The sequence below is a fragment of the Sciurus carolinensis genome, chromosome 4 (genome assembly GCF_902686445.1).
Source record: "Sciurus carolinensis chromosome 4, mSciCar1.2, whole genome shotgun sequence".
NCBI lineage: Eukaryota > Metazoa > Chordata > Mammalia > Rodentia > Sciuridae > Sciurus > Sciurus carolinensis.
In genome coordinates this window covers 79,019,127-79,046,074 of record NC_062216.1, presented here as the reverse complement: position 1 = coordinate 79,046,074, position 26,948 = coordinate 79,019,127, and the positions used below count along the sequence as shown (strand labels likewise).

The following is a 26,948-nucleotide window of genomic DNA, read 5'->3' as shown; positions in this document are numbered from 1 at the left end:
AATTAGAAGCTATTTTGAAAATCTATATTCCAACAAAATAGAAAATTTCGAAGATATCAACAAGTTTCTAGAGACCTATGAATTGCCTAAACTAAACGAGGAAGACATACACAATTTAAATAGACCAATTTCAAGTAATGAAATAGAAGAGGTCATCAAAAGCCTACCAACAAAGAAAAGTCCAGGACCTGATGGTTTCTCAGCCGAGTTCTACAAAACCTTTAAAGAAGAGCTCATTCCAATACTTTTCAAAGTATTCCATGAAATAGAAGAGGAGGGAACCCTCCCAAACTCATTCTACGAAGCCAATATCACCCTGATACCTAAACCAGACAGAGACACATCGAGGAAAGAAAATTTCAGACCAATATCCTTAATGAACATTGACGCAAAAATTCTCAACAAAATTTTAGCAAATCGCATACAAAAATGTATTAAAAAGATAGTGCACCATGATCAAGTGGGTTTCATCCCAGGGATGCAAGGTTGGTTCAACATCAGGAAATCAATAAATGTAATTCACCATATCAATAGACTTAAAGTCAAGAATCACATGATTATTTCAATAGATGCAGAAAAAGCATTTGATAAAATACAGCACCCCTTCATGCTCAAAACACTAGAAAAAATAGGGATAGTGGGAACGTTCCTTAACATTGTAAAGGCCATCTATGCTAAGCCCATGGCTAATATTATTTTTAATGGTGAAAAACTGAAAGCATTCCCCCTAAAATCTGGAACAAGGCAGGGATGCCCTCTCTCACCACTCCTATTCAATATCGTCCTTGAAACTCTAGCCAGAGCAATTAGACAGACCAAAGAAATTAAAGGGATACGAATTGGAAAAGAAGAACTCAAACTATCCCTATTTGCTGATGATATGATTATATACTTAGAGGAACCAGGAAATTCCACCAGAAAACTGTTAGAACTCATAAGTGAATTCAGTAAAGGAGCAGGATACAAGATCAATGCTCATAAATCCAATGCATTTTTATACATAAGTGATGAATCTTCAGAAAGAGAAGTTAGGAAAACTACTCCATTCACAATAGCCTCGAAAAAAATAAAATACTTGGGAATCAATCTCACAAAAGAGGTGAAAGACCTCTACAATGAGAACTACAGAACACTAAAGAAAGAAATTAAAGAACACCTTAGAAGATGGAAAGATCTCCCATGTTCCTGGATAGGCAGAATTAATATTGTCAAAATGGCCATACTACCAAAAGTGCTATACAGATTCAATGCAATTCCAATTAAAATCCCAACGATGTACCTTACAGAAGTAGAACAAGCAATCATGAAATTCATCTGGAAGAATAAGAAACCCAGAATTGCTAAAGCAATCCTTCGCAGGAAAAATGAAGCAGGGGGTATTGCAATACCTGAACTTCAACTGTACTACAAAGCAATAGTAACAAAAATGGCATGGTATTGGTACCAAAATAGACAGGTAGATCAATGGTACAGAATAGAGGACACGGACACAAACCCAAATAAATATAATTTCCTCATACTAGACAAAGGGGCCAAAAATATGCAATGGAGAAAAGATAGCCTCTTCAATAAATGGTGCTGGGAAAATTGAAAATCCATATGCAACAAAATGAAAATAAACCCATATCTATCACCGTGCACAAAACTAAACTCAAAATGGATTAAGGACCTCAGAATCAGACCAGAGACCCTGCATCTTATAGAAGAAAAAGTAGGTCCAGATCTTCAACATGTCGGTTTAGGACCAGACTTTCTCAACAGGACTCCCATAGCACAAGAAATAAAAGCAAGAATCAACAACTGGGATAGATTCAAACTAAAAAACTTTCTCTCAGCAAAGGAAACTATCAGCAATGTGAAGAAAGAGCCTACAGAGTGGGAGAAAATCTTTGCCAATCATACTTCAGATAGAGCACTAATCTCCAGAATCTATAAAGAACTCAAAAAACTCAACACCAAGACTACAAATAACCCAATCGACAAATGGTCTAAGGAAATGAACAGACACTTCACAGAAGAAGACCTACAAACAATCAACAAACATATGGAAAAATGTTCAACATCTCTAGTAATAAAAGAAATGCAAATCAAAACCACCCTAAGATTCCATCTCACCCAATTAGAATGGCGATTATCAAGAACACAAGCAACAACAGGTGTTGGCGAGGATGTGGGGAAAAAGGTACACTCATACATTGCTGGTGGGGTGGCAAATTAGTGCAACCACTCTGGAAGGCAGTATGGAGATTCCTTAGAAAACTTGGAATGGAACTACCATTTGACCCAGCTATCCCACTCCTTGGCCTATACCCAAAGGACTTAAAATCAGCATACTACAGAGATACAGCCACATCAATGTTCTTTGCTGCTCAATTCACCATAGCCAGATTTTGGAACCAACCTAGATGCCCTTCAGTTGATGAATGGATAAAGAAACTCTGGCATATATATACAATGGAATATTACTCAGCCATAAAGAATGATAAAATTATGGCATTTGCAAGCAAATGGACGAAATTGGAGAATATCATGCTAAGTGAGATAAGCCAATCTCAAAAAACCAAAGGAAGAATGATCTCGCTGATAAGTGGATGATGATACATAATGGGGCGTGGAAGGGGTTAGGTTTAGGGTTAGAGTGAGGGTTAGGGAGGGGGGCAAGAATGGGGGAAGGAAGGACTGTATAGAGGGAAAAGAGGGATGGGAGGGGTGGGGGGAAGGGGAAAAAAATAACAGAATGAATCAACCAACATCACCCTATGTAAACGTATGATTACACAAATGGTATGCCTTTACTCTATGTACAAACAGAAAGAACATGTATCCCATTTGTTCACAATAAAAAAAATAAATAAAAAATTAAAAGAACAAAAAAAAAAATAAATATAAAAAATCATTACCTACAAAGAGAATTACACAGGAAATACATTAGAGGTATGTTACGAATTTAATTAATAAAAACATGCTTTGTTTTCCTGCATTTTTGTGCTATGTACTTTTCAAATTTTTTATTTGCAATAATTTTTTTCCATAATTTTTTGTTCTAAATTTTATTTTTTTATAAATATTGATTTTTTTAATTTTAAAATTTATTTTCTTAAAAGCCTCATTCTGAAACTAAGATTATGTTGAAAAGGTAATTTTACCTGCCCAAAAAAGGGGAGTCCTGTTCTGTAATGTGAATCTGCTTTAGTAAATTTCAGTTTACTCAATTCATTTGTGATTTCACATGATTCATAACCAGTTAATTCTAATCCTGAAAAAGAAAAAAAGTGAAGTTGAACAGTTCTATGTATTTCAAATTCACCCTCTAATTCCACATTGGTTTCACTCCATCATAACAAAATACCATCCATATTCTCTTATTCATTCCAGAATTTCCCATGCTTACACTATAGAAGCTATTTGAGAAGCAATTTGACATTGACTTCATTTACATAGAAAACAGGGTTAGCATCCACAATCCCTAGTTCTGGTTTTGCAAAAAGCCTACTTGTTCCACATATTTTTAAGTTCTCATCCTCTGTGATCTTGCTCCAACTTTCTGTCACTCTTACATCTCTGCTTTTTCCCTCAACTTTGTGCTTACAATTAGATCCTTCACATTCACAGTGGCCTAAAAATGTGCTTACATTTCTATCATGAATACTTCCCCAGAGACTTTTCCTTTCACTGGATGGCTTGTCCAAAGTATACCCAACATGTGGCATTCTTCCATTCAGTGAAGAATTTTCTTTGTCTTTTTTTGTCACCTGAGTCACCATGTTATCAAAGTCTAAATGATCCATGACTTGCCCCATAGATTCCTTGTCTTAGATTCATCATATATGTACCCTTGGTAATACTTCACATAGAAGTATCCTTGCTATTCTTCTTTCCCAAGGCATCTAAGAAATTCTACATTTTTATTCTCCCCTCTCCCCAGGCCTTATGATTTTATTATATGCTCTTGTGTAATCTCCTAATGCAGTTGTTTTTCTTCTTGAGATCCTCTTTGTCCTGTCTCTATCCTAAATTTGGCAATGCTAAATGAGCTCACTTTCGGAAACTACAGCACTCAGGCTAGAGGAGTGTGGATACAGGAGGTGTGGCTTCAGATTTATATCTCTTATCCCCGATCTGATGACTCTCTTCATAAATTATTGGCACAGTGTATCCACTTCAACTTAATATAGATATAATTAAATTTGACACATTTTTATCACAATAGTTCTCTCACATGTGTTCTTTGTCATGGTTAATGACATTTCCTTTTCCTAGGCACCAACTTTGGAATCCACTCATGCATTATTGGTGGAACTGCAAATCAGCACCATCAGTTTGAGAATCAGTGTAGAGATTTCTCAAAGACTAGAACTGGAACCACCATGTAATGACTGATTCCTCTCCATGGTATTTATCCAAAAGAACTAAAATCTGGGTTCATCTTTTGAATCAGCTTCTGGTATATCACATTGTAACACATTTTTCATTTTGCTTATCTTCTTTATGTATGATACAGTTATATTTTAAAAATATCAATTTATTTAACTCATCTTTTCAAATATATCTGATAACTAATACTTTTTAGAATAACTTCTAAACTCTTCAGCATATGATTTACTTTCCTCCCCAGCTTAGTGTGAATCTACATTTTCAGATTCTTTTGAAAATGAACCCACTTTTCTATGTTTTCATGTTTCCCTGACCATCACCAATCTTTCAAAATATTAGACATCCTGTTCAACTCATTTCAAATGCTAGATTATCTTATAAAGCTTTCTTCTGGCTCTTCATTAGGATTAATGATTTCTTTTCAAATCCATTTGGCCCTTAGTTTTATAACTCTTGTAGAAATTTATTATACATGCAAACAAATATAAACACCTAATTTTAAAATTTTAATGCCTTGAGGGCCCATGCCTTCTTCATAATCTGCTAAAACTATTAAGTATTTAAATGGAAAGGAAGTTGGGTAAATGTTGATTGGATTAATAAATAATTTAAAAATAATGCAAACCTGTTCCCTCCTCTCTGATCGTGGCTTCTACTTGTATTTTCATGTCATAACCCCTTCGTCTCGGCTGAAACACTTTAGTTTTTACCAGTTGTGTGAAACATCCTTTTTTGTCTGCCTGAAGAGAAAGGGAAAGAATTCTTGGGTCTTTTGATTAGCTATCAAAAAGTCAGTTATCGGACTGGGGAGATAACTCAGTCAGTAGAGTGCTTGCCTTGTAAGCACAAGGCCCTGGGTTCAATCCCCAGCACAAAAAAAAAAAAAAAAAAAAAAAAAAAAAAACATTTTACAAGTGTTCAGACTATATTTTGGGGACATAAAATTTCACATTAACCATAGTTATTCATTGCTAACCTTTGCCTTCTCCCCTCTCTTCTGAAAATGATCCTGTTTCTGACATAGTGAACTTCTTAGAGTTTCCACATGTGCCATGATATATGATAATTATAGTTTTTGCATGTCTTACTCCCCAAATAACAACTTTCTTTCTCCCATTTTTACCATGGCCAAGGGTTGCTACTCCTCAAAACTCAAATTAGGCATAACACATTCTAAGAAGTCTCTGTAACCACCTCCACCTAAATACTGTCTATGGATTACATGCTCTTAACTGCATTTTCCTGCTATCTTGGATATTAATAGGAATACATTCATGAACTAGATGGATCCTTCTAGTAATCAAGTTTCCAAATGAAGAGTTGGGATGCATGTTTTCATAAAGATGTATCTTCATTTTGTACTCATGTACAAAAAAAAATTTATTGAATAATAAAATTCAATCATCTTTAATTTCTTCAGATGTCCTGACTCACTTTAAAATAAAAATTAGTACTAGTCTCCCTGATATAGTATAGATTTTGGTAGCTATATTCCTCTCGTGGTTTCTTGTTTATCTTGATGCTCATCATCAACTCTTCACCCTGGCTCTCAGTTGATTTCTGCAGATTTGTTAACTTTCATTTTTTTAACCCTTGCAACACCCACTGTCCTTGTCATACCCTAGGCTCTTACATCCTTTTCCTGTGAAATCAGTAATTTATGAATTCCATTTTATCAATGCAACATATTTAACTTTCAGCTGTTTCTCTTAATTTTCTTATTAAGCCTTTTCTTTGATGTAACTAGGGCCTGCAATCTCTTGTCCTCCTAGGTCTTTTCCTGAACCTTGTTCTAACATATTACTGTTCCATAAGCAATTTGGATCCATGGCACATCATTCAATTTTCATACTAGCCAAACTCTTAGCACCTGCCACATTCTTCTGTTATCTGTTGGATAATTGTCAAATTTGGACACTTCCTTATCTTTTCATACTTTGAATTTGCATGATGATTGCTATTGGAATACAATTATAAAATTGGCCAAATGAATACAACAATAAATTCATGAGCCCAACACTCCTAACACTGCCTGTATTAAAAATTTTCCTTACTCCATAATTTTGCTTGTTGACTATTTTGAACATGTTCTCTATTGTATTGCATTTACTATTCTAAGCCATGAGAAAACAAGATCTGGTATTAGTTCTCTGGGGAGTTGTTTTCACATACCTGTTGGCTGAATTCTTCACAGGTATCTCGTGAATATTTGGTATGGCAGGCGGAAAGGTGTCGGGAATACTTTCTGCATACATTAATTGTCACCAAACCAGGGACAGGTTTTCCATATGTGTATCTATAATATTAAAGTGGTCATACAAAAAGCATTTCATGTAAATGACACAGATGTGTCTTCTCCTTCTTTGACCTGTCCATTCATCCCTCTTACACACCTAAAGCAATGGTTGCCCCTTCCATGGCATTTGCACTCCAGAAGCAATTATTCTGAGAGACTGTGTCTTAATTATAACTTATAACTTTAACTTTATAAGTTAAACACTTATAACTTTAAGAAAAAGCACTTATTGAATCTTTTTGAAAGATCTCCAACTAGAAAGTTATCAGTTTAGTTTTCCTCAGATCTGTTCTCCCCTTCCATTTAGGTTTTACCCTAACACTGTCCTGTCTCTCACTTTCTCTGCTGTCTGATTATCTAGGTTATAATTCTAGCTTTGACAACACCTAATTGATTTAGAACAAAAAGTAAAATAAGGGTGTAAAAAGAATATATTTCTAAGTCCTCCATAATTCATACGTATTTTAAAAGGACAAGTGGGAAAGTTAGAGGGAAAGTAGCAGCTACAAAACAAAAGTGTGATTTATGAACATTATCATAATGACTTGATTTACTTTTGCCACATATGATGGAAGGATATGATGCAAGGCTCATATCAGTTTACTTTTTCTCCAAGTATATTTTATGAACCACCACCCTTGCAATTATCTATAATATAGAGTGGTTCCAAGTGCTTGAGTATTGCCTTAGGTTTATGAATAGAATCTCTGTAGGTGGAACCTGGGGTGTTCATTTTAATTAAATACCTCCTATAGATTCTCATGTACCCTCAAGTTTGACTTCTGTTGCTTTAGCCCAGGTGTGAAGAAGGTGAGGTTCAGCCTCAGTGCCCCATGCTTTCCTCTTATTTCCTATAGAATTTAAATTTGATTTTGAATCTTATATTTAGATCTGGTTCAAAAAGTTTCCCCTCTGATGAAAAAATTTAAAGCATTGAGGCTCTTGAAAAGGATAAAAACATGTTACTCATGCTATTTTCAAAAGTAAGAGAGAAAATTTCTCTCCTGTATGCATGTTGAGGATGCTATAGTACATTAAGGCAATCAGGGAAGAAAAAATTATGATATGCATTTTAAATTCTATCATGTGTATCCACAAATCAAGGTACAGCATATGCATATGTGCTTTCCAAGTATTTTCCATGTCTTTTCACAGTGAGGGAAATTTGGAGCAATAAAGAAAACAGGACACAATAGCATAGAAGGTATGAACATGAGCTCCACGGTTGGACTACTGAGTTCAGCTTAGCACAGGGTCTGGGAAATGTAAATTCTTTATAAGCATATGGCGTAGTGGTGAAGAGTTCAGAGTCGGGGCCACTTTTAGATCTAAGTTCCAGTCTGCCATCCACCGTTTACAGTAATTCAAGCAAGTATTTTTTTTTCTTTATGTGTTTTGTTTTCTTCATTGTAAATTGAGGATAATAAATATTTCTATTACATAGAGTTAGTATAAGAATAAAAATGTGCTTAAAACATTATCTGTCACATTTTAAATGTCCAGTGAATGATGTTATTATTAGTAGAAGTATCATATACTGTCATCCCTGCTCCTTAGTATAGGCAAGCTGGGGAGAATTGTTATTCCCCTAATTAAAATACTTCAAAGTACAGTAACTTATTTAAAATACATTCTCTTACATATAATATGGAGAGAATAATGAGATAGAAAATGCAACTCACAAGCCACAGACGGATACCTCAAGTTCTTCATCTAGAAAAGAAATAGTCTTGGGCATTTTTACTTGGACCTCGAATTTGGGTAAAACTGTTTTGAATAGAAGAGAAAAAGAGGTGAGAGTGGGTCAGAGATTTAAAAGTATTAGTAATGGATTCCATTAGAGGAATTTATAACATATAGGATCACGTGAATTGATTTCAACTACAGTAGGATCACTGGAGAAAATACTGACAAGGAGATGTCATTCACATTACCAGGGGCACATTGTACTGTGTTATCTTGGTTAAGTGAGCACTGTATTTCCTAGACTGCTGTTCTCTGAGTGTGTACCAGATTTCGAACATAGAAGGAAAATAGTACCATGAGCCTCTGAAGATCATCACAGTAAGATGTGGCAGCAGAAGGACAAATAGATTCCAATGTGTCCTTAGTCATTCTCTGTGTCCAGCTTTTCTTCTTAAATGTTAGCTTTGCAGACTACCAAAATCCCAGGCCACCACCATACCTCAACTATGATTCTACTGTACTGATAACTATGCAGAAGTCATAGCCTTCTGTCGGTCCTTACGTAAGTTCCCCTGCATGGTGCACCCTGGCTGCTGAAGATGTTTTCTTCCCCAGTCCTTTGCAAGTTCAGATCAATCCATCCCCACTAATGTTTCAGATATGGTTATCAATATTGTCTGTCAAGTGCTGCTGATAGATTCTTATTTTCTAGCCTTTCCCAGAGTTGTGTAAGAGGTTATTCCTATAGTTTAACTTTATTTTGTAATTTTTATGGCAGTTCAGGTGAGCATTGGGAATTATTTTTCATGATAAGACCTCTCAGCTGTGGCATGAAACATTTATTTATATTAGAAAAGTCACATAATTTATAACCAATTAGTTGCTTGAATGTCTGATTTAGTAATTAGCTGATTGTTAAATCATCTGTTATATTTTAATTGATTAGTCGAACTATAATTTAGTTGAGTACTAAATTACTATGAATTAGTTGTCATAGTTGATTACTATAAGTATAAATTAGAAAACCATGAGATAATGCCAAGAAATACCTTAAGTTATAAGATAGATATAAACAGATACTTGGTGCATGTAGTTGATATAATGTATGGGTTAGCAATTTATATTTGAATAGTCAGTGGTAATTATTGAAATTTCTCTTGCTTCTTCTAGTATTTATATACTCATTTGTAAAGTAAAGATAATAATCGTATCTGCCTCAGAAGGCTGTGGAGAGGATTAAGTGAGATAATACATGACAGTACTCAAGTGAATAAATAAACTTGGTGATTTCCGAAGACCATGTTAGACCTTGCTTGCTTCCTGTGTAAATATTACAATGTTATTCATGCCTTATTCCTGCATAAAGCTTACCATATTCTTTCACCTCAAAGAAATGCTCTATTCTTTTCCCAGACTCCTTCAACAGTGTGATCTTGTAGGGACCGAGGATGGGCTCCACTGATAGTGGGAAGGAGAGCTGACTGAGTCCCCCTTGGAGCTTGAGACTTTGCCATTGGAAAATTCGGTTCTTCTTGGGATTCTATAGGTAAAAATATTATGAACTCATAGAAACCTTTGAAATAGATAATTTTGAGTAGTGGGGCCACTTTTCAGGTAAGAATGACATTGGGAGTTAGAAGCTAATGGGCCAGTAAATTGGCACTAGAAGTATTAGCAACATTTTCAGTGAATTTTAGACGGAGAGAAGGATAATAAGTTTATTAGCTCTGAGGTATTGCAGATGATATTTCAAACTGTACCTCTTTTGACATTATTAAATTACATCATTTCAAGTAATTTGTTCAGTTTATATAAAACCCACTTTTCCCAAAGAATTTAAGGCACACAGGGAAAATAGTATTTGTTAGTTTTGTTAAAGTAGGGAATAGAAGGGGAGAGGCAATTTAATGTAACTTGTAGTGAGCCCTCATTGAAACAGACATGTAGAATATATTACCTACCTCAATATAAATGACTGGGAACTGAAAAAAAAAAAGGAGAAAAAGTAGTTTGAGTGTGTGACAGAGTTTAGAAAGAAAAAACCATGAAATCAACACTGATAAAAGTTTATGGACCAGGGAAAGAAAGTAAATTTCTTGTTCAAATAAGGAAATATTCCTTGTTTGGTTCATAGCACTTTATATGTTTAGTTTGGTACATAAATCTCCTAAGAAGTCATGTCTTCCTTTTTGTGAAATAACATTCAGTTGGGTCCAAATAGTAAGTTTATTGTTATTTTCAAATGATACTTGTTTTACAAAAAGTTTTTAAGGAGAGAAATCAAATGTACTTCTTTTGTTCACCCTAATCAGATTTTTTTTTTTTTTTTTTTTTTTTTTTTTTTTTGGTGGCAGAATTAAGTTTCTCTTACATTGGTTTCTGGTTTTCCAATAGAACCTTAAATTTTGCCTATTTTCCTTAACCCCACCCACAGATATGAGACTCACTGTTTCATTGAACGGGTGAAAATTGATATCCACGGAGACAATGCGAAATCTCACTGAAATAAAGAGATTTTTTTCTCATGAAATTCCCAGCGGGAACCCAGGGTAACAAGAGCATGCCAGAAGTCTTATGACAGCTAAATCAAATAATTAAGAATATCTACTTTCCCCCAAAGTTGTCTTTGCTCCTTTGGTTCCTTATACCTGTTTGTCCTGGCTTGTATACAGGTTTGTCTGTCTGGACAAAGACCAGGTTCTCGACTTTGATTATGTGTATTGGCTCCCTTTTTTTGAAATGCTGGGTTGTACCATTTATCTGCACAGTAATGAATGCTATGGAAGACGACAACTCTGGAATCTGCAAAATAGAAATGAGTGAAGAATCTACCCAGAACCACTTCTGAAAGTTTCAGCCTTCATGATATTCTGTTTTCCTGGTAAGTCCCTGAGAATTAGAAAGGAACAAGGCAAAAGGTCTATATTTCTCGTCTTATAAGTAGATGATTGCAATTGTATAACATGACACTAACAATTCATTGATTTGGTCAAGAGGGGAAAAAATGAACTAACTCTTCTTCAGTCATGGTAATGAAAGAAATGACATTTTCTCATTTTCATAGCTGTATGGTGATATTCAAATAATTATTATATTTTATTTTCCAAATGCCAATAACAAATTTATTTTATTTATAGTAAGTTAGTAGGATTAAAGATTTAAAATTTTAAGTGATAAAAAGCTATGTGGAATAAATCAATAATTAACCATCTGTGAGATCTTAAGTGATTTGACTTTAGTATTTATACCTGTAATGGCAAGAGTATTACTTACATCAGAAGTTTATTTTAAGGTCAAATGAAATCCTATAGGTACTGTTACCTTTCAAATACTGCATTGAATCTGTTTGTGTTGTGTAAGCATGTTTGGTACACTTTTATATAATTTTTAACTTACTCCATACTCATTTTCCTTCATTATACTTTTTTTTTTTTTTAATTTTGAGAGATGAGACCATAAGGTCTCAACTGAACACTCTTTCGCTAGCCATCTCCCTCATCCCAGTGGTACTAACAGTGATACTAACATCCCAGTGATACTAACAATGAAAGGGCTGCATTGGAATGAGTCCCTGTCTGCCACCAGGTCCGTGAGGAGGTTCCTGCTCTGTGTTCCATACTCCAGATCCATACTCAGTGTCACTGTCTCATTCAAGTGATTAAGGATAACACAGGCCTTTTCAGGAACTCGAGCATAGAGCTCTAATGGGACCAGAACCATGTACTGCCTGTGGAAAAAAGGATCAAACATAGAGAAGTTCAAAAGATGTTGTAATTGTTCCTGTTTTCTAGAAAATCTTTACTATCATCACCAATCATAGCATAGAGCCAGATTTCAGATTTCAACCAGATTTCATGTTACCCAAAGGTCAACATGAAATCAGACCACAGGATCAGAAAATATCAAATTAAAATTGATATGCCTCTCTCGTGTTTCGGAAATATCCACCCTTGGAACACTAGAAAACTTTGGGGAAGGAATCTTTAGTTATTACATATTTTGGGTAGAAATTCCAAATGTACATAAATTAATCAACAAGTTACTACTGAAGGTATTAAGATCTGCCTGCATGTGATCTTGAGTTCCATGTGGCTATCACAAATCTCTTTGTTCCAGGAAATACTAGAAAACACATGGGAGACACTGAATTGTTTTTGCTTCAGTTTAAGAGGCAATCTTCATACTTTTCTTTCTTTTACTCTCTGGTGATGGGAGCCAAACCACTCGAAGCTAGGCTAATCACCAGACACTACCAGATACTCCCAGAACAGGCTTCTCCCCTGTAACCATTTGCCTTTCACTTATAATCACTCAAATATGCACTTTGTGATGCTGAATGTTTGCACACACCTCTCTCTTTCTGAGTGTCTTTGTCTATTTGGAAAACTTAAATTATTTTCATAAGACTCATCTCAAAAGCAATTTCTTTTATGCAGATTTAGGAATGGCCCTTTTCTTACAGCAGGCCCCTTCAAAGAATTAGGGTTTCTTAGCAGTATTCTCAGAGAATCCTGCAATGCCTGCTTCTTTTTAGGGGCTATATTTTATTTTCTGTGTTCTATCTCTCTCCTTTTCTATTCTGTGAGGTACTGAGGGAAAGATCTGAATTTTGTTAATCTGTGTATTCCCAAGATGTAATGTTAGACCCTAAGGTTTGCTGAAAGATTACGTGAATTGATACACAAATCCTGGCTTGTCTGTAGGTCCCTCCATACATCTTGGCAATCCTTCACATGGGGAAAACACAGATCCAGAACCATTTCAAAGTGGCCAGAATACTGTTCTCCACTTAATGACTAATAAAGAATTATCCTTGTTTTTATTGTAGGAATACTATATTCTTTGGTGGATGTTTGACAAATGTTGCTGCCTTATGTCTAAGCTTTCTAGAAGTGGAAAATTTCATTCCACATGAGCAATAACAATTTGCCGACATCCCCAAGTTCTTTGACAACAGATGACTGAACAGGAAATCAGGAAATTAAAAAAGATCAAGAATGAGATAATGCCATGGGAAAGAAGAAGGACAATAGAATTTGGGGGAAATATTGCTTACGGTTTTGTAGTAGCCAAAGCATCTCTGAGAAGAAGCAGGAAAAGTAGAATTAAGAGTGACTTGGGCAATTGATTTCCCCTCATGGTGCAGAGAGGAATAGAAGAGAACGGGAGCCAAGCTCTTGATTCCTTGAACTCTGAACTTGTTTCAGATTCACTGGTTTTTATTTTACCTGATGGGTAGAGAAGGTTAACTGTCAGTCATTTATTTTTGTAACATATTAACTACTTCAGTATTAAAAAATCAATTCCAGATAATTTCCAGGAACATCAATGTTCTTCCATCCACATTTTTAAATTTTCCAAATGCTTGACAAATAGTACTTTAAGGCTGCCACTGGGTTCAGGTTATTAATCAGTACTTTAAACATTTTAAGGAAAAATAAGATAAATTACATGATTTGATGAAATAAATCAATATTCTCGACTTTTAAAAAGTACAATAAATGTGTATCTATATCCCAGATTTCTTCTTGGTAATCCAGGAGCATCACATTTATTCATCTAAGATTAATCCTCAGTGGTTCCTTTATAAAATAAGGGAATGAAATCTGTCACAGAATTTTAAACAAAATAAACTTGGAGGCAATTCCTCTGCTCTTTAAAAGTTTGACTTCGTTTCATATACCTATTCTTATATTTGTTTTTTGTAAAGAAAATGATGGTTCATTTGGATATAACCACCCACGTAATACATAGTTTCTAATTTCACTAAACCTCAAGAATACAAAGTCAATTAGTTTATTTCATTCTTCAGGAAATAAAATCTATTTGGTGAACATTCATGTTTAATTTTACCTAAGTTATATAAAGACATTTTATCAATTGTGATGCATCATCCTATTTGCCTTTCAAAGGATATTGGGATGCTGGAATCTATTTGTTACAGAGTTCTCAAAATATGAAAGATCCTACTATTATGTTAATATAAATTAGAAAACCCCAAATTGGAGTTTGCATATTTTGAAAAGAGAACTATTTTAAACTATAAAATATGAAGAGAAACAGGTACTTCCAGGGCTCAGCACATGCTAGGCAAGATCTACCAGTGAGCTTTATCTCCAGCCCCTTGTTGTACATTTTAAAATACAATAAGGAAGAGTGACAGGGAAGTGAAGATAATACATGTGAAAACATTTGGTTAACTATGAAACTACAGTTATGTCAGATATTAAATTTCAATGATTATAATAAATATAGGTGAAAAATTCCAAGTTAAATAGATATTTTCCCAGGAACACTTATGCTTTTTGGATACACATCAAGTCTATATTTGAATTGATGCTGAATGACCAAGCCTATATTTTAAGTAATGCCTAGTGACTAAGTATACAAATCCTTTTTTGAATGATGAAAAGATCAGACTCATAGCTTGAAATTCTAAAAGGAAAGAATTAACCTGAAGTATTATCAAAATGTTATCATTTTGATTTTTGATTAAAAATTTAGTAAATATATTTTAAATATTTGACATTATAATGCCAAAGCAGTACTTTTTCAACACTATAACCTAAAGCTCTTAAACTCTTATGCTCTTCAAACTTTTTTCTTGTATTCCCTGAAAGAAATTCATGAAAATAATTTTGTGCTTACTTGACCACAAATATCATCAAGAGCAAGATAACAAAAGGTGTATTATATAAATTGTCATTGAAAAAATAAGTGTAGCATTTTCTAAATGTAGCCAATGAAATGTAAATGTTGTCACAATTTGTCACCCAACAGTATACATTGCAAACTTATCTAACCTCTTTATGTGTTGAAAATTTTACATCATTCTTGTTTCTTTTTAATTCTACATTTCCATCCTACTTTTGGGGGCCATTTTACTCTGGTGTTTCATGCCCTATCATATATTACTGCAACTAAATATAATACAAATTTTATAATGTTTTGTGCATCTGAAGTTCTAAGTAGTAATAGAACGTTTCTAGATGAAGTTATTTTTGAAGTTACCAATTTATTACTTATCAAATTATAGTTATTTAATCCTAATAAATATTAGACAAGAAAATTTTGTTTGAAAATAATTTCTTAATGAAATTAATCAAATATTCCATTGGGCTCTCTCAGTGAGATTGTGTATATTCTTGGATAAATATTGCTTATTGCTAGATTGAGACGTTTCAATTGTTTATTTTCTTTCTTTGTTTTTCAAGTTTACTGTATTTCTATTTTAGAATACTCCTATTTCCCATTACATTATATTTCCAATATGTTATATGGGAAATAGAACAATTAAGTGTGTTCACTTAAAGTGAGATAGTAAAGGGGAAGTTCTAACAATGCCATTTAATCATTTAGGCTTCCAAGTTATAAACCATTGGTCACATTATAGTCATCATTAAAAATTAATTTTAATTATGTGTAAGCTAAAAAATTAAATACATCTTCACTACTTTTGTTGAAACAAGTAGAAACCAGGCCAATTGCAAAAGGATTTGAAAGTCCATCTTTATAATTATTCTCATTGTTAGTGCTTAGAAATATGAAAATAAAAAGCTTATCAGTACTTATGAATGGCTACCAATTCCCACTTTCTTATTTAAAAACACAATGTATTCAGGAATTTGAGAAAATTGAAATATCAACTTAAATATGATTTTGTCAATCTGGAACTTCATAAAGGTCTTTAGTTTTATCAAACCCATAATTAGCACATTTAGCTCATTTTATTTGCAGCACATTTCTGATAATAACCTAATTTTTCATTGTCAAAACAATAGTCAAATTCAACTTATCTCTGACAGGAAATTATTAATTCATTTTTAATTCCAGTAACTTTAATATGTATTCTCATGATACTCTTCCACTTCTCAATTTTATTATAAGGTGAAGATTCTTACTGGGGATTTCTTACCTAGATGAAGTTAAATATCTCTACCTCACTACTTCTTCCCATGCCCTCTTCTTTACTCTTGCATAACTCTCAGAGGGAAATACAAACACTGAAATAGTCGGAGAAGGAAAGAGATAGTGTTCTTAAATGAAAATTGTCATTTCTGCCACTTACCTTTATAATATGTATGCATAAAGAAAAAGTGATCAGAAGGACCCATTTCTAATGTCATGCATTTTTCTACCAGCAATAGATTTAAGTTGAATGGATGCATGAGGTCTAGGATGGGCTGAAGATGCCTTGACTATAAAAGTGTATATAGACATCATCTGGAGACTGTCATGCAAAGTGAAATTAGCCAGTCCTCAAAAGCCAAAGGTCAAATGTTTTCTCTGACATGTGGAAGCTAGTCCACAATAAGGGTAGAGGGAGAATAGAAGTAAGACACATGGAGTAGACAAAGGGGAATGAAGGGAAGAAAGGAAGGAAGCAGGTTAGGAAAGATAGTGGAATGAATCTAATATAACATTCCTATTGTACATATATGAATATACCATAGTGAGGTTCACCATCATGCATATTCACAAGAAACTAATTTAAAAAAATAACTATGTGTAAGTGGCAGAAAGATCAGAGAGGAAAGGGACCAGGGTTTGGAGGAAGGAAGGGAAAAAGAGGTACTAGAGATGGAATTAGAACAAGTTATATTCCATGCTTTTATCATTATGTCAAAATGAATTCTACTTTTAGGTATAAACTAAAAAGAACCAATAAAAAAGAGTTTATACAACTATAAGTGTTTTGAAATATCTTTTTTTTGTAAGAGACAGCAATAAATTTTCATTTCAAGATATATCTGAAATGCATATAATAACTGAAAGAGAATGTTTACATATTTTAAAAAAACCCACAGTTCATGCCATAATTACATTGTCAAAAGTATGTAATGGTAATTTTTTATGTAATTGTTACTACAAAAATCACAGAATTATTTATCATGCACAATTTCAAAGATTCCAGAAATGATGTTGAAACTGAGAACAAATCTGAATCTGAATGATGAATTTTAGACACATATCAAAGTCAAAGATGAATATCCTGGCATTCCGACAACCTTCACACATTTATCAAAAGTGTTGATTATGAAGACTTTCTCACATCCTCCAAGGCTTTAATGAAAAAGGACAAAACAAAAGTAAAGTAAAGTTGTGAATGAATTATAGCAACAAATGGTTTCATTAGCAAAAGGAGAATAAGTACAGGTGAAAGGAGTTGACTTTGTAATTGCTGACAATTGATATAATTATATAACAAACATCTTATCAAAATAAGACTAGTTATAAAAGTTACAAAAGACATCATTACCTTTGGACGTTTAAACTAATGTCATTTCCAAAGAGACCTGTGTTTACAGAACATTGAGCAATCCTGAGTGGGTTGAGGATGAAAATGTCCTTGCCACCTTAGTGTACATTGGGGGAGGCAGAGTTAGGTACACTCACATACATAGAATGAAACTGAAGTTCGTATGAACACAGAAAAAACATTAATAACAATAGTTTTTGTTGTTCATTTATTTTTGGTACTGGGGATTGAAACTAGGGAGTTTAAATACTGAGCCAACTTCCCAGTCCTTTTTATATATATATATTTTTGAGACAGAGTCTCACTAAATTGCTTAGGGCTTTACTAAGTTGCTAAGGATGGTTTTGAAGTTGCAGTTCTGTCTCAGCCTCCTGAGCTGCTGGGATTACAGAAATGCATCACCATGCCCAGCTAATAACTATTTTTAATGAAAAAAGTAGAAATATTTGTTGTGATAATTTATCTATCATTATAACTTGCTGAATAATTCTGTGTTTTCTCTCCTTGTGAATACTTTGCCTGTTAGAGAGCAGGCTAGAAAAATCAGGAAATTAAAGACCATGTTTTCATCCTTTCTATATATTCCTGTACAGATTCTCAGAGGCAGAACAAATGATAAAAAGAATATAAGAAATGTGCTATTTTTTGACTCATGTTTACTATTACCACTACATCAGCGTTCAGAGATCAGCCCATGGACTTTTCATCTGAGCTGCCATTCTTCTTGCCTGTCTATTCAAGACTGCAGAGGTACTTTCTTCAGCTTGCATCATTATAAACTGCCATAGTAGTAAATTAATCTCCTCTCCCACCCAGTTTTCTCTAAGTCATCAGTGAAAGTTTTGCCCAGGAGAAAGAAATGTTTAATGCCTGCACACATGTGCCCTGGGACCCTAGTCTCTGCATCCTCCACCTGCTGTCTCTTCTTTCTTCTCCTCTTCCACCATTCTGAACTTCTTGTCTTCCTCCAGCACTGGAACCCCTTTCCACTTGATGTAAAGCTTTTGTGCTTTGTGAAACTTCCTCGTGGTTTGCTCTTCTACAGATGCTCACATAGCAAATGTCCTCATCTCCTTATACATTTGCTCATCTATCAACTTCTCAGTGAATTCTACTCTGACCTTGGATTTTAAAATTGCAGTCTACCTCCCATCTTCTGGCACTCTTGATCTTTCTTGCCCTGCTTTTTGTCATAGAACATGTCATTTCTGACATATTATATAATGCACTTACTATATTTCATACTTATTGTCTTGCATTATGTTAGAAACTTTGTATAATTTTTCACTGTTCCTTGTCATCAAGAACAATATCCATTAATAGCAAACAGTCAATAAATATTTGTTTAACAAATGAACAAAAGAATCATGGGCCATGAGATATGACACTCGATTTCCTCTTTTGCAAAGTATAGAAAAAAGAATAAGTAACTTGAATTGTGAGTATATGTTTAATATAGAACAAAACAATAACATTTCAAGGAGAATGAGTTAAGACTTACCCAAGGTAATGAGAAGTTAGTCTTTCTGCATAATTATATTCCAGATTCAATTGCACTGTTTTATCAGAAGATCACAGGACATTTTTCTTCCTGTTATCAATGATATTAATATATATGTGGTGTGTGTGCGTGTGTGTGTTTATGTGTACTGGACATGTAAACATAAAAATATTAGCTAAATGTAATAAAAATGTGATTTTATTTTACATTCTTTTAGTTTATTATTATTTTCTGAAAGAAAATTTCTCTAATACATTTACTTTAAAAAATTTTTTATTTGTTTTTTTTAGTTATACATGACAGTAGAATGTATTTTGACACATCATACATGAAGTATAACTTCCCATTTTTGTGGTTGTACATGATGAGGAGACACTGGTTATGTATTCATATGTGATCATAGAAAAGTTATGTCTTATTCATTCTGCTGTCTTCCCATTCACAACTCCTCTCCTTTCCCCCATTCCACCCTGTCCAATCCAGTGAACCTCCTCTTCTCCCTTCCCCCAACCCCCACCTGTTATGAATCAGCATCCATATATCAGAGAGAACATTTGACCTTTATATTTTTTGGGATTGGCTTATTTCACCTAGCATGATAGTCTCCAGTTTCATACATTTACCAGCAAATGCCATACTTTTATTCCTCTTTATGGCTGAGTAACACTCCATTGTTTATGTGTACGACATTTTCACTCTAGTATGCTGATTTTAAGTCCTTTTGGTATAAACCAAGTTGGGCTAGATGGGTCAAATGATGGTTCTATTCCATGTTTTCTGAGGAAACTTCACACTGCTTTCCAGAGTGGTTGCACCAATTTGAGGTCCCACCAGCACAATGTATGATTGTATTTTTCCCCCACATCCTTGTCAACAATTTGCTGTTAATTGTATTCTTGATAATTGCCATTCCAACTGGAGTGAGATGAAATCTCAGTGTAGTTTTAATTTGCATTTCTCTAATTGCTAATGATGTTAAACATTTTTTCATGTATTTGCTGACTGATCGTATTTCTTCTGTGAAATGTCTCTTCAGTTCCTTAGTCCATTTATTGATTGGGTTATTTGTTTTTTTTGGTGTTAAGCTTTTTGAGTTCTTTATATATCCTGGAGATTAATGCTGTATCTGAGGTGCATGTGGTAAAGAGTTTCTCCCATTCTGTAGGCTCTCTCTTCTACATTCTTAATTGTTTTTTTTTTTCTGTAAAGAAGCTTTTCAGTTTGATACCATCCTATTTATTGAGTCTTGATTTTACTTCTTGTCTTTAGGAGTCTTGTTGAGGAATTTGGTTCCTAAACTGACATGATGGAGAGTTGGGCTTACTTTTTCTAATAAATTGTTTTGGGGGTACCAGGGATTAAACTAAGAGGCGCTCAATCACTAAGCCACATCCCCAGTCTTATTTTGTATTTTATTTAGAGACAGGGTCTCACTGAGTTGCTTAGGGCCTCACTGTTGCTGAGGCTGGCTTTGAACTCATGATCCTCCTTGCTTCAGCCTCCTGAGCCACTGAGATTACAGGCATGTGCCACCCTGCCTGCCTCTCAATACATTATCTTAATAAAGATAAATATTTTTGCATTCATAGAAATCTGTTTTGAGTCCATGTGGCTTACTCCACAGTCAATGAATGACCAGAGACTCATAGACTAATTAAATATCAATTAAAACAGTAAAAGTGCTTACATTTCTGTGATGGATTATGCAATAAAATGATAATATAAATCAATAACCAATAGTTGCATAGCACTCCCTGAAGAGTTTTTGTTGAATAAAAATGTAAATTTGACAGATTTTAATCTGTTAATCTGCAGTTTCCTAAGAAGAAAACAGGCATGAATTCTCAAGAAACAACTCAGATAAATAAGAAATTTATTTTTCTGAGTGAATGATGCCCTTTTTTGAAGATCTAAATGGGATTCTTAAGTTCCACAGATGACATAAAGGAGCTCCAAGCTGGAGGGAAGGACTAATGTTAGGAGAAAAGCAGACATAGTCATATGTGACTTCCCCAACTACCGTGCTGGACCCAAGAGTGGTGCACTTTCCTTATGGTAAAGATCCCTTCTATGGGTTTTGAAAAATATAGGCACAGAACCATTAGAAGATAAAACATTAATTAAAAATAAAAAGTAGATCAAACCTGATTCAAACTAGAACTACTACACAAATAAGAAGTGTGGACTAGGAGCAGAATGATGAGTTAAGAGGAATTTGAAAAGGAAATAATTCTGGCTTTCAGAGAAAGAGATCCCAGAGTAAATATAACCAGTGTTTCCCAAAATGTTATAACCAAAAAAAGAAAAAAAAAAAAAAAAAAGGTATTTTCAGGAATAGAATGTCACACTTTGCTTTTAAATTGGAAGGTTATCTTCCAGGTGTAAAAGAGGAGAGACTTGGGAAGAGACATGTGGGAAAAAGTGATTGCTTGAGGTTTCCAAAAAAGTGAAAGGATCTACCTCAGGCCAGAATAGAAATAAAATGTCTATCACTAGACTCCCTGTGCTGTATAATAAATCACTTGGACTTCATGCTTCTGATTTCCTCAAGGGGGCAGCATCCTTTCATTGTGTCCGTCAGTCCTCCTGCTTCCAATCATCTGACAGTTATGGAGAGAAAGAGCAGTGTGTTGATGGTGGGATATGCATAGTAGAAAAAATACTTTGAAAGAGTCAAGAGATCGATAAAATATTTTATTGAGGCCCTCTCGGCTTCATGGTAGCCAAGTCCTGAGCTGCTTTCCTCCACCACACCATTCTGCCATGATGTTCTGTCTTGCCATAGGTCCAGAGCCACGGAGTCAACCATCTATGGACTAAGCCCTCTGAAATCATGAGTCATAAATAAACTTTCTTTTCCTCTGTGTTGTTCCTGTCCGATCTTTGATCACAGCAATGAAAAAACTGACTAAAATAGAAATTGTCACGCAGAGGTGTGGTCATTGCTCTGACTAATGTGATCATATGTTTCAGGTGCCTTTGGAATTGGTTTGTGGTGGGAGAAATTTTGAAATATTTGGAGATAAAAACTGGAAAACTTTAGAATATTTTAAATGGAATTTTATGGGCAATTCTGGTAGGGATTCAGAAGACCAGAATGCAGATAGGACTGTGGGTAGTGAAGACTTGGCTCATGAGGTTGAGAGGAGAAGGAAATTGGAGGCTGGATCTTGCCACTTTCTGGCTAACAAGATCTCTACATTTTCCCCATGACCTTCTGTGAGACTGAATTTAAAGGTACTAATTAATCTGGTGGAGGAAATTTCAAGGCAGCACAGCATTTAGGAGGTGCCTTGGATATTGCTAATAGCTTTCAGTCAAGTTTAATATGATAATCAGGGGCAGAAAGCAGAACAGAAAGATTTTAAAGACATTTATAACTTGACCAGAAAAGTGCAAGAAAAACTGTGGCTAAAGAAGGTGTGATTGTTAAAGAGACTTGAGCCACTAATGCCAAATACTTTACCAAGGGACAATAGGAAAGATGGCTTGAGGGCAGCTCAGGAATTGTCAGGTCCCCACTCACCTCAGGCTCAAGAGTATAAAAGTAATTCCTTTCAGAAGAGATCATGGGGACACCCTGCTGTTACATGGGGTCCTAGGAAGTTATTTCACCATGCTCCCCTGCCCAGGAACTCAGAGGCTGCTGAGATTGTGGTTCCAAGGGACTTGGCTACTGCTTGATATCACGGCAGACATTGGTGGCAAACCCGCGGTACTGGTTCACCAGGAATGCAGGATGCTAGGGTTAGGGGTTCATGGAGGTTTCCACTGAGATTTCAGAGGAAGACCTGGAGGCCAGGAAAGGTGTAGCAGGGTCAAAGTCCCTGTGGGCTGCCCTTGAGAAGGTGATGTATGAAGTTGTAAGAAAGTAGTCGAAGCTGCAGTGGAGACCCTGGAGATAACAGATAGCAGGACTGTGGGAAGTCTGGTGAGGAAAGTTGCAGGAATTGAGCAGAAATGAGCTAAGAGCCCATGTGGGATGCAACCAGCAAGGTTCATAGAATTACACAAGCCCTTTGGTAAGAACATCATGGAAACTTTGTGTCCCAAAAGCTGGGTGTGGATCTACAGGACTTGTTTACCCAGCTGTATTTTAGTCTTGCTTTGGTCTCATCTCTTCTTTCTGTGCCTGTATTTCTCCCTTGTGGAATGGCATTGTTTTCTCTGTTCCTTTATATGTTGGATGTATGTAACTTGCTTTTTATTTTTACAGATTTACAGATTTATGATGAGACTCAGAGAAGACTTTGGACTTGGACTTTTAGACAATGAAAAATATGTGAAGATTGTGGGATTCTTGGAAATGGAGTAAATGTACTTTGCATTGTGAAATGTGCATAAAGTTTTGGGGGTCAGGACAGAATGTTATGGTTTGGATTTGTGGTTTCTCCCAAAAGCTAGTGTGTGAGACAACACAAAAACATTCGGAGGTGAAATAATTAAATGATTAGGTTATGAGAGGTGTGACCTAATCAGTGGCTTAATCCACCAATATAGATTAATTGGGCTGTAACTGTGGCAGATAGGGTGTGGCTAGAGGAGGTAGTTTACTGTAGTCATGTCTTTGGGGTATAATTTTGTCCCTGGTGAGCTTGCTTTCTCTACTTTCTGGTGGTCATATCTTGAGCTGTTTTTCTCCACCACATTGTTCCGCCATGATGTTCTGCCTCACCTTGGTCCTGGAGATATGGAAGCAGCCATCTATGGACTGAGACCTCTGAAACTGTGAGCCCTAAATAAACTTATGTCCTCTATAAAAATTTATTGAAATTTATCAAGCATCATTCTAGGCATTTTTGGATGTTAGCTTAGGAATTGGAGGTAAAGATAATTTGCAGTTTTCATATTATAAGAAAATTGACTGCCCTAGGGGTGGGGGAGCCCTTGCAAAAATTGATTACTGATACCATTACAATGTAAATATAATTTGATTAAATAAATAATTTATTTAGGTACTAAAAGAGATATATTATAAAAGAAAATCAGAGGATGTTTTCCTGTACAGAAGAGATGTAAAGCCAAGGATTATAAATATCTGCTGATTGTATTTCAGGACACAGTGATAGTTTTGTTTCATAAACTATTTTCTAGAAGCAATCTTGTGCTGGTCATGAAGAGTGGAACCATTTACTCCCAAGTATATGAGGAATAAATTAAGTCATAGGTGCTATTATTATTATTATTGTTTTTATATAACTTGTTCATTGTGTAGATTGCTTCCTACGTGGATGTTCTTTAGGTAAAACTTAATGAAATTTACAAGTCTCTAAAAGATCAGATATTATTAAGTGAGGATAGATTTAATAAGAGTTTGGTATCTTTCCCTAATTTAAGACTGACTTCCTTCTCAGGGACAAAGGGAAAGGTTTTTTTTTTTCTTTTCTTTTCTTTTTTTTTTTAATCCCATTGGGGCAAAATTTAGGGACACCAAGATACAATATCCAGTCCCAGAATTTCACACATCCTTATTTTGCCTTCTAAATGGAACACCACCAAAATAATACTTCATAACCCTGGAATTGGAATGCCTGTGCCTCCATCAAAAGAAACCTTTGTACTCAAGCAGTCCCCAGGAGTGAGGTAGCATATCATTGTCTCAATTCAGGATGTTCAGGAGTACTATAGGTAAGAGACACCAGCCATACTTGATTTCTCTGTAGGATCTTTGTCTAATATTGCACAAAAACAAAACCATAAAGCTATTAATCTGAGAAAGAAAAACTGTCATTTGAGAGAATAAAAATAAATTATTAAGAATTTATCAGTAGGGTGTGGTGGTGCATGCCTGTAATCCCAGTAACTCAGGAGGCGGAGGCAGGAGAATCACGAGTTCAAGGTCAACCTGAACAATTTAACAAGACTTTAAGCAACTTTGTGAGACCCTGACTCAAAATAAAAAATAAAATAGGCTGTGGATGTGGCTCAGTGTTTAAGTGCCCCTGGGTTTAATCTGTGGCATCAAAAATATGTGTATATCAAAAATCACCAAACCTGTATGTCCCTTCTCAAATCCAAATTCTACAAGTGAAAAAAGTTAGTTTTATAGAGCAACTTTTTTGTTTTATTTGTTTTTGCTTTATCTATCCCCTCCTAAGATTATGCGTAATCTTTGGCATCACAAAAAGTCTTTTGAATTTTAGGTGAAAGCTGAATATTAGAGAGTAGATTCTTCTTCAGGGAAAATTATGGTTTTCCTGGGATTCTAAACATGACTTTTCCATAAGTAAACGTCAGAGAAGATGCGAATCTTCATGATTATAAATAAAGTCTGAACATTACATCAGATTTGCAGGAGTACTTGTGAGTCAAACAAACTTGATTTAATCACTTGACTGGCATTGACATATTTGTCCTGATTTAATTTGCTTTCCTTTCATGTCAGTGAAAGTTTTTCTTCTGTGGTTTCTGAAACTGCATCCATATAATTCAACATTTATCCCCAGGAGTTAGCAGTAATTTGGCCAGGTACTCACACAGTACTCAACTTATTCAACTACTTCATGGAAAATTTTGAGAAATCTTTTCCTCTTTAAATGATACAGTATGATCTTAATTAAAAAATAGTATTTAGTGTTCAATCATTTATTTTTAAAAATTAAAAATAAAAAATGGTTAAATATGATTTTGTTTTCTATCTTTTATCACTGAAAAATATTCATGTTTGTGTACCCTCTATATTAGTAGAATTTGGGGAAGTTTGATATTATATTAAAATAAAATATATATTTTTATATCCAAAGAGAATCTTACAGCTATATTTTCAGAAATATCCCAAGTGATTGTGGTGAGTAAGCAGGAAAGGAGAATGTATTTGCTCCATGCTAGGTTTATACTGAGAAAGAAGATTTTATTTTGAATGGAAGATAAAATACATAAATGCTTGTCAGGTTTTACTCAATAATAGTTGTCAAAATAACCAGATTTATATTGAGATATTGCAAATACCTACTTTTCTACAGTTCCCAGAAAAAATATTTAAAAAACAAACAATAGAACTAAATTAACAACACCTACAGATATTCCATACCTAACAAAACATTTTATATAGGTATTTAGTGATATGTGATATCTTTCCTCTGAAAGCAGAATTTGAGGTAAGGACTTGAGTGCGGATAATTCATTCCCTGATCAGGGAGATGGTGCAAGAAAGGAAAAGAGCTAATTTAAGAATTTTCTATGGAGACTGCTTCATGAGAAAATGAAATGTTGATTTTCAAGGGGATTTCACCAGAAGCATGTGGAATGGCCCCAGAGTTCCCCGAGTAAAAGCAGGTGGTAGGAGCATATGTCCAGTGGTTTCAGTGTCTGCTGGTTGAAGTTTTTCTCTTGGAACATTAAGCCTGTGCAATTGTACACAGGCTAAACTGGCTACCACAACTCCAGAGAAGGTCGTCAGGCAGAAGGCATGAAGCTGGTGGTGGAGTGCCTGAGGGAGGATGCTGTTGGAGGGGGAACTTGAACATCTGCAGCATTCTGAAGATTCCAAACCTTTTGTTGTTTGGAACAGTGGAAATGCTCTCTTAATATAAAGCCCAGTTCCAATGTGTCCTCTTCCTTTCCATCACAGTTCCCTTATCTGACAACTAAGAGGTTTCAAAAGATATCTGTTTGCATGGTGTGTTGTATTCTGCAACTGCAAATTCATCTGGAAGAGAGAAATTGTTACTCTAAACAGTTACATTGTTCAAGAAGAAAACATCTTTATTAAGCTCCCCTACATCTATGCTACTATAACAACTGCTTTACTTGACAACTATCAGATGTATATTTATTCCTATGACATTTTGTACAATGTATGTGATCATTCTTAAGTGTTTTCAGGTATGATC

General features: G+C 34.8%; 2 protein-coding genes across 3 annotated transcripts in view; both read right to left on the bottom strand.

Moving 5' to 3' along the window:
- Positions 1 to 13,542, bottom strand: part of LOC124982294 (pregnancy zone protein-like) — a 60,797-nt gene extending 47,255 nt beyond the window's left edge. For both annotated transcript variants that reach the window (XM_047548675.1, XM_047548676.1), the window contains exons 1-10: positions 13,413 to 13,542; positions 11,900 to 12,083; positions 11,005 to 11,158; positions 10,804 to 10,856; positions 10,318 to 10,338; positions 9,728 to 9,896; positions 8,353 to 8,437; positions 6,547 to 6,670; positions 5,000 to 5,114; positions 3,147 to 3,256 (exon numbers count right to left, since the gene is read on the bottom strand). In XM_047548675.1, coding sequence (XP_047404631.1) covers positions 3,147 to 3,256; positions 5,000 to 5,114; positions 6,547 to 6,670; positions 8,353 to 8,437; positions 9,728 to 9,896; positions 10,318 to 10,338; positions 10,804 to 10,856; positions 11,005 to 11,158; positions 11,900 to 12,083; positions 13,413 to 13,495 — 1,098 coding nt within the window. In that variant the 5' untranslated portion in view covers positions 13,496 to 13,542. The remainder of the gene's footprint in view (positions 1 to 3,146; positions 3,257 to 4,999; positions 5,115 to 6,546; positions 6,671 to 8,352; positions 8,438 to 9,727; positions 9,897 to 10,317; positions 10,339 to 10,803; positions 10,857 to 11,004; positions 11,159 to 11,899; positions 12,084 to 13,412) is intronic.
- Positions 13,543 to 25,996: 12,454 nt separating this feature from the next.
- LOC124982813 (ovostatin-like) overlaps positions 25,997 to 26,948 on the bottom strand; it is a 77,207-nt gene continuing 76,255 nt past the window's right edge. The window contains exon 35 of the mRNA XM_047549729.1: positions 25,997 to 26,764. Within this exon, the coding sequence (XP_047405685.1) occupies positions 26,703 to 26,764 (62 nt within the window). The 3' untranslated portion in view covers positions 25,997 to 26,702. The remainder of the gene's footprint in view (positions 26,765 to 26,948) is intronic.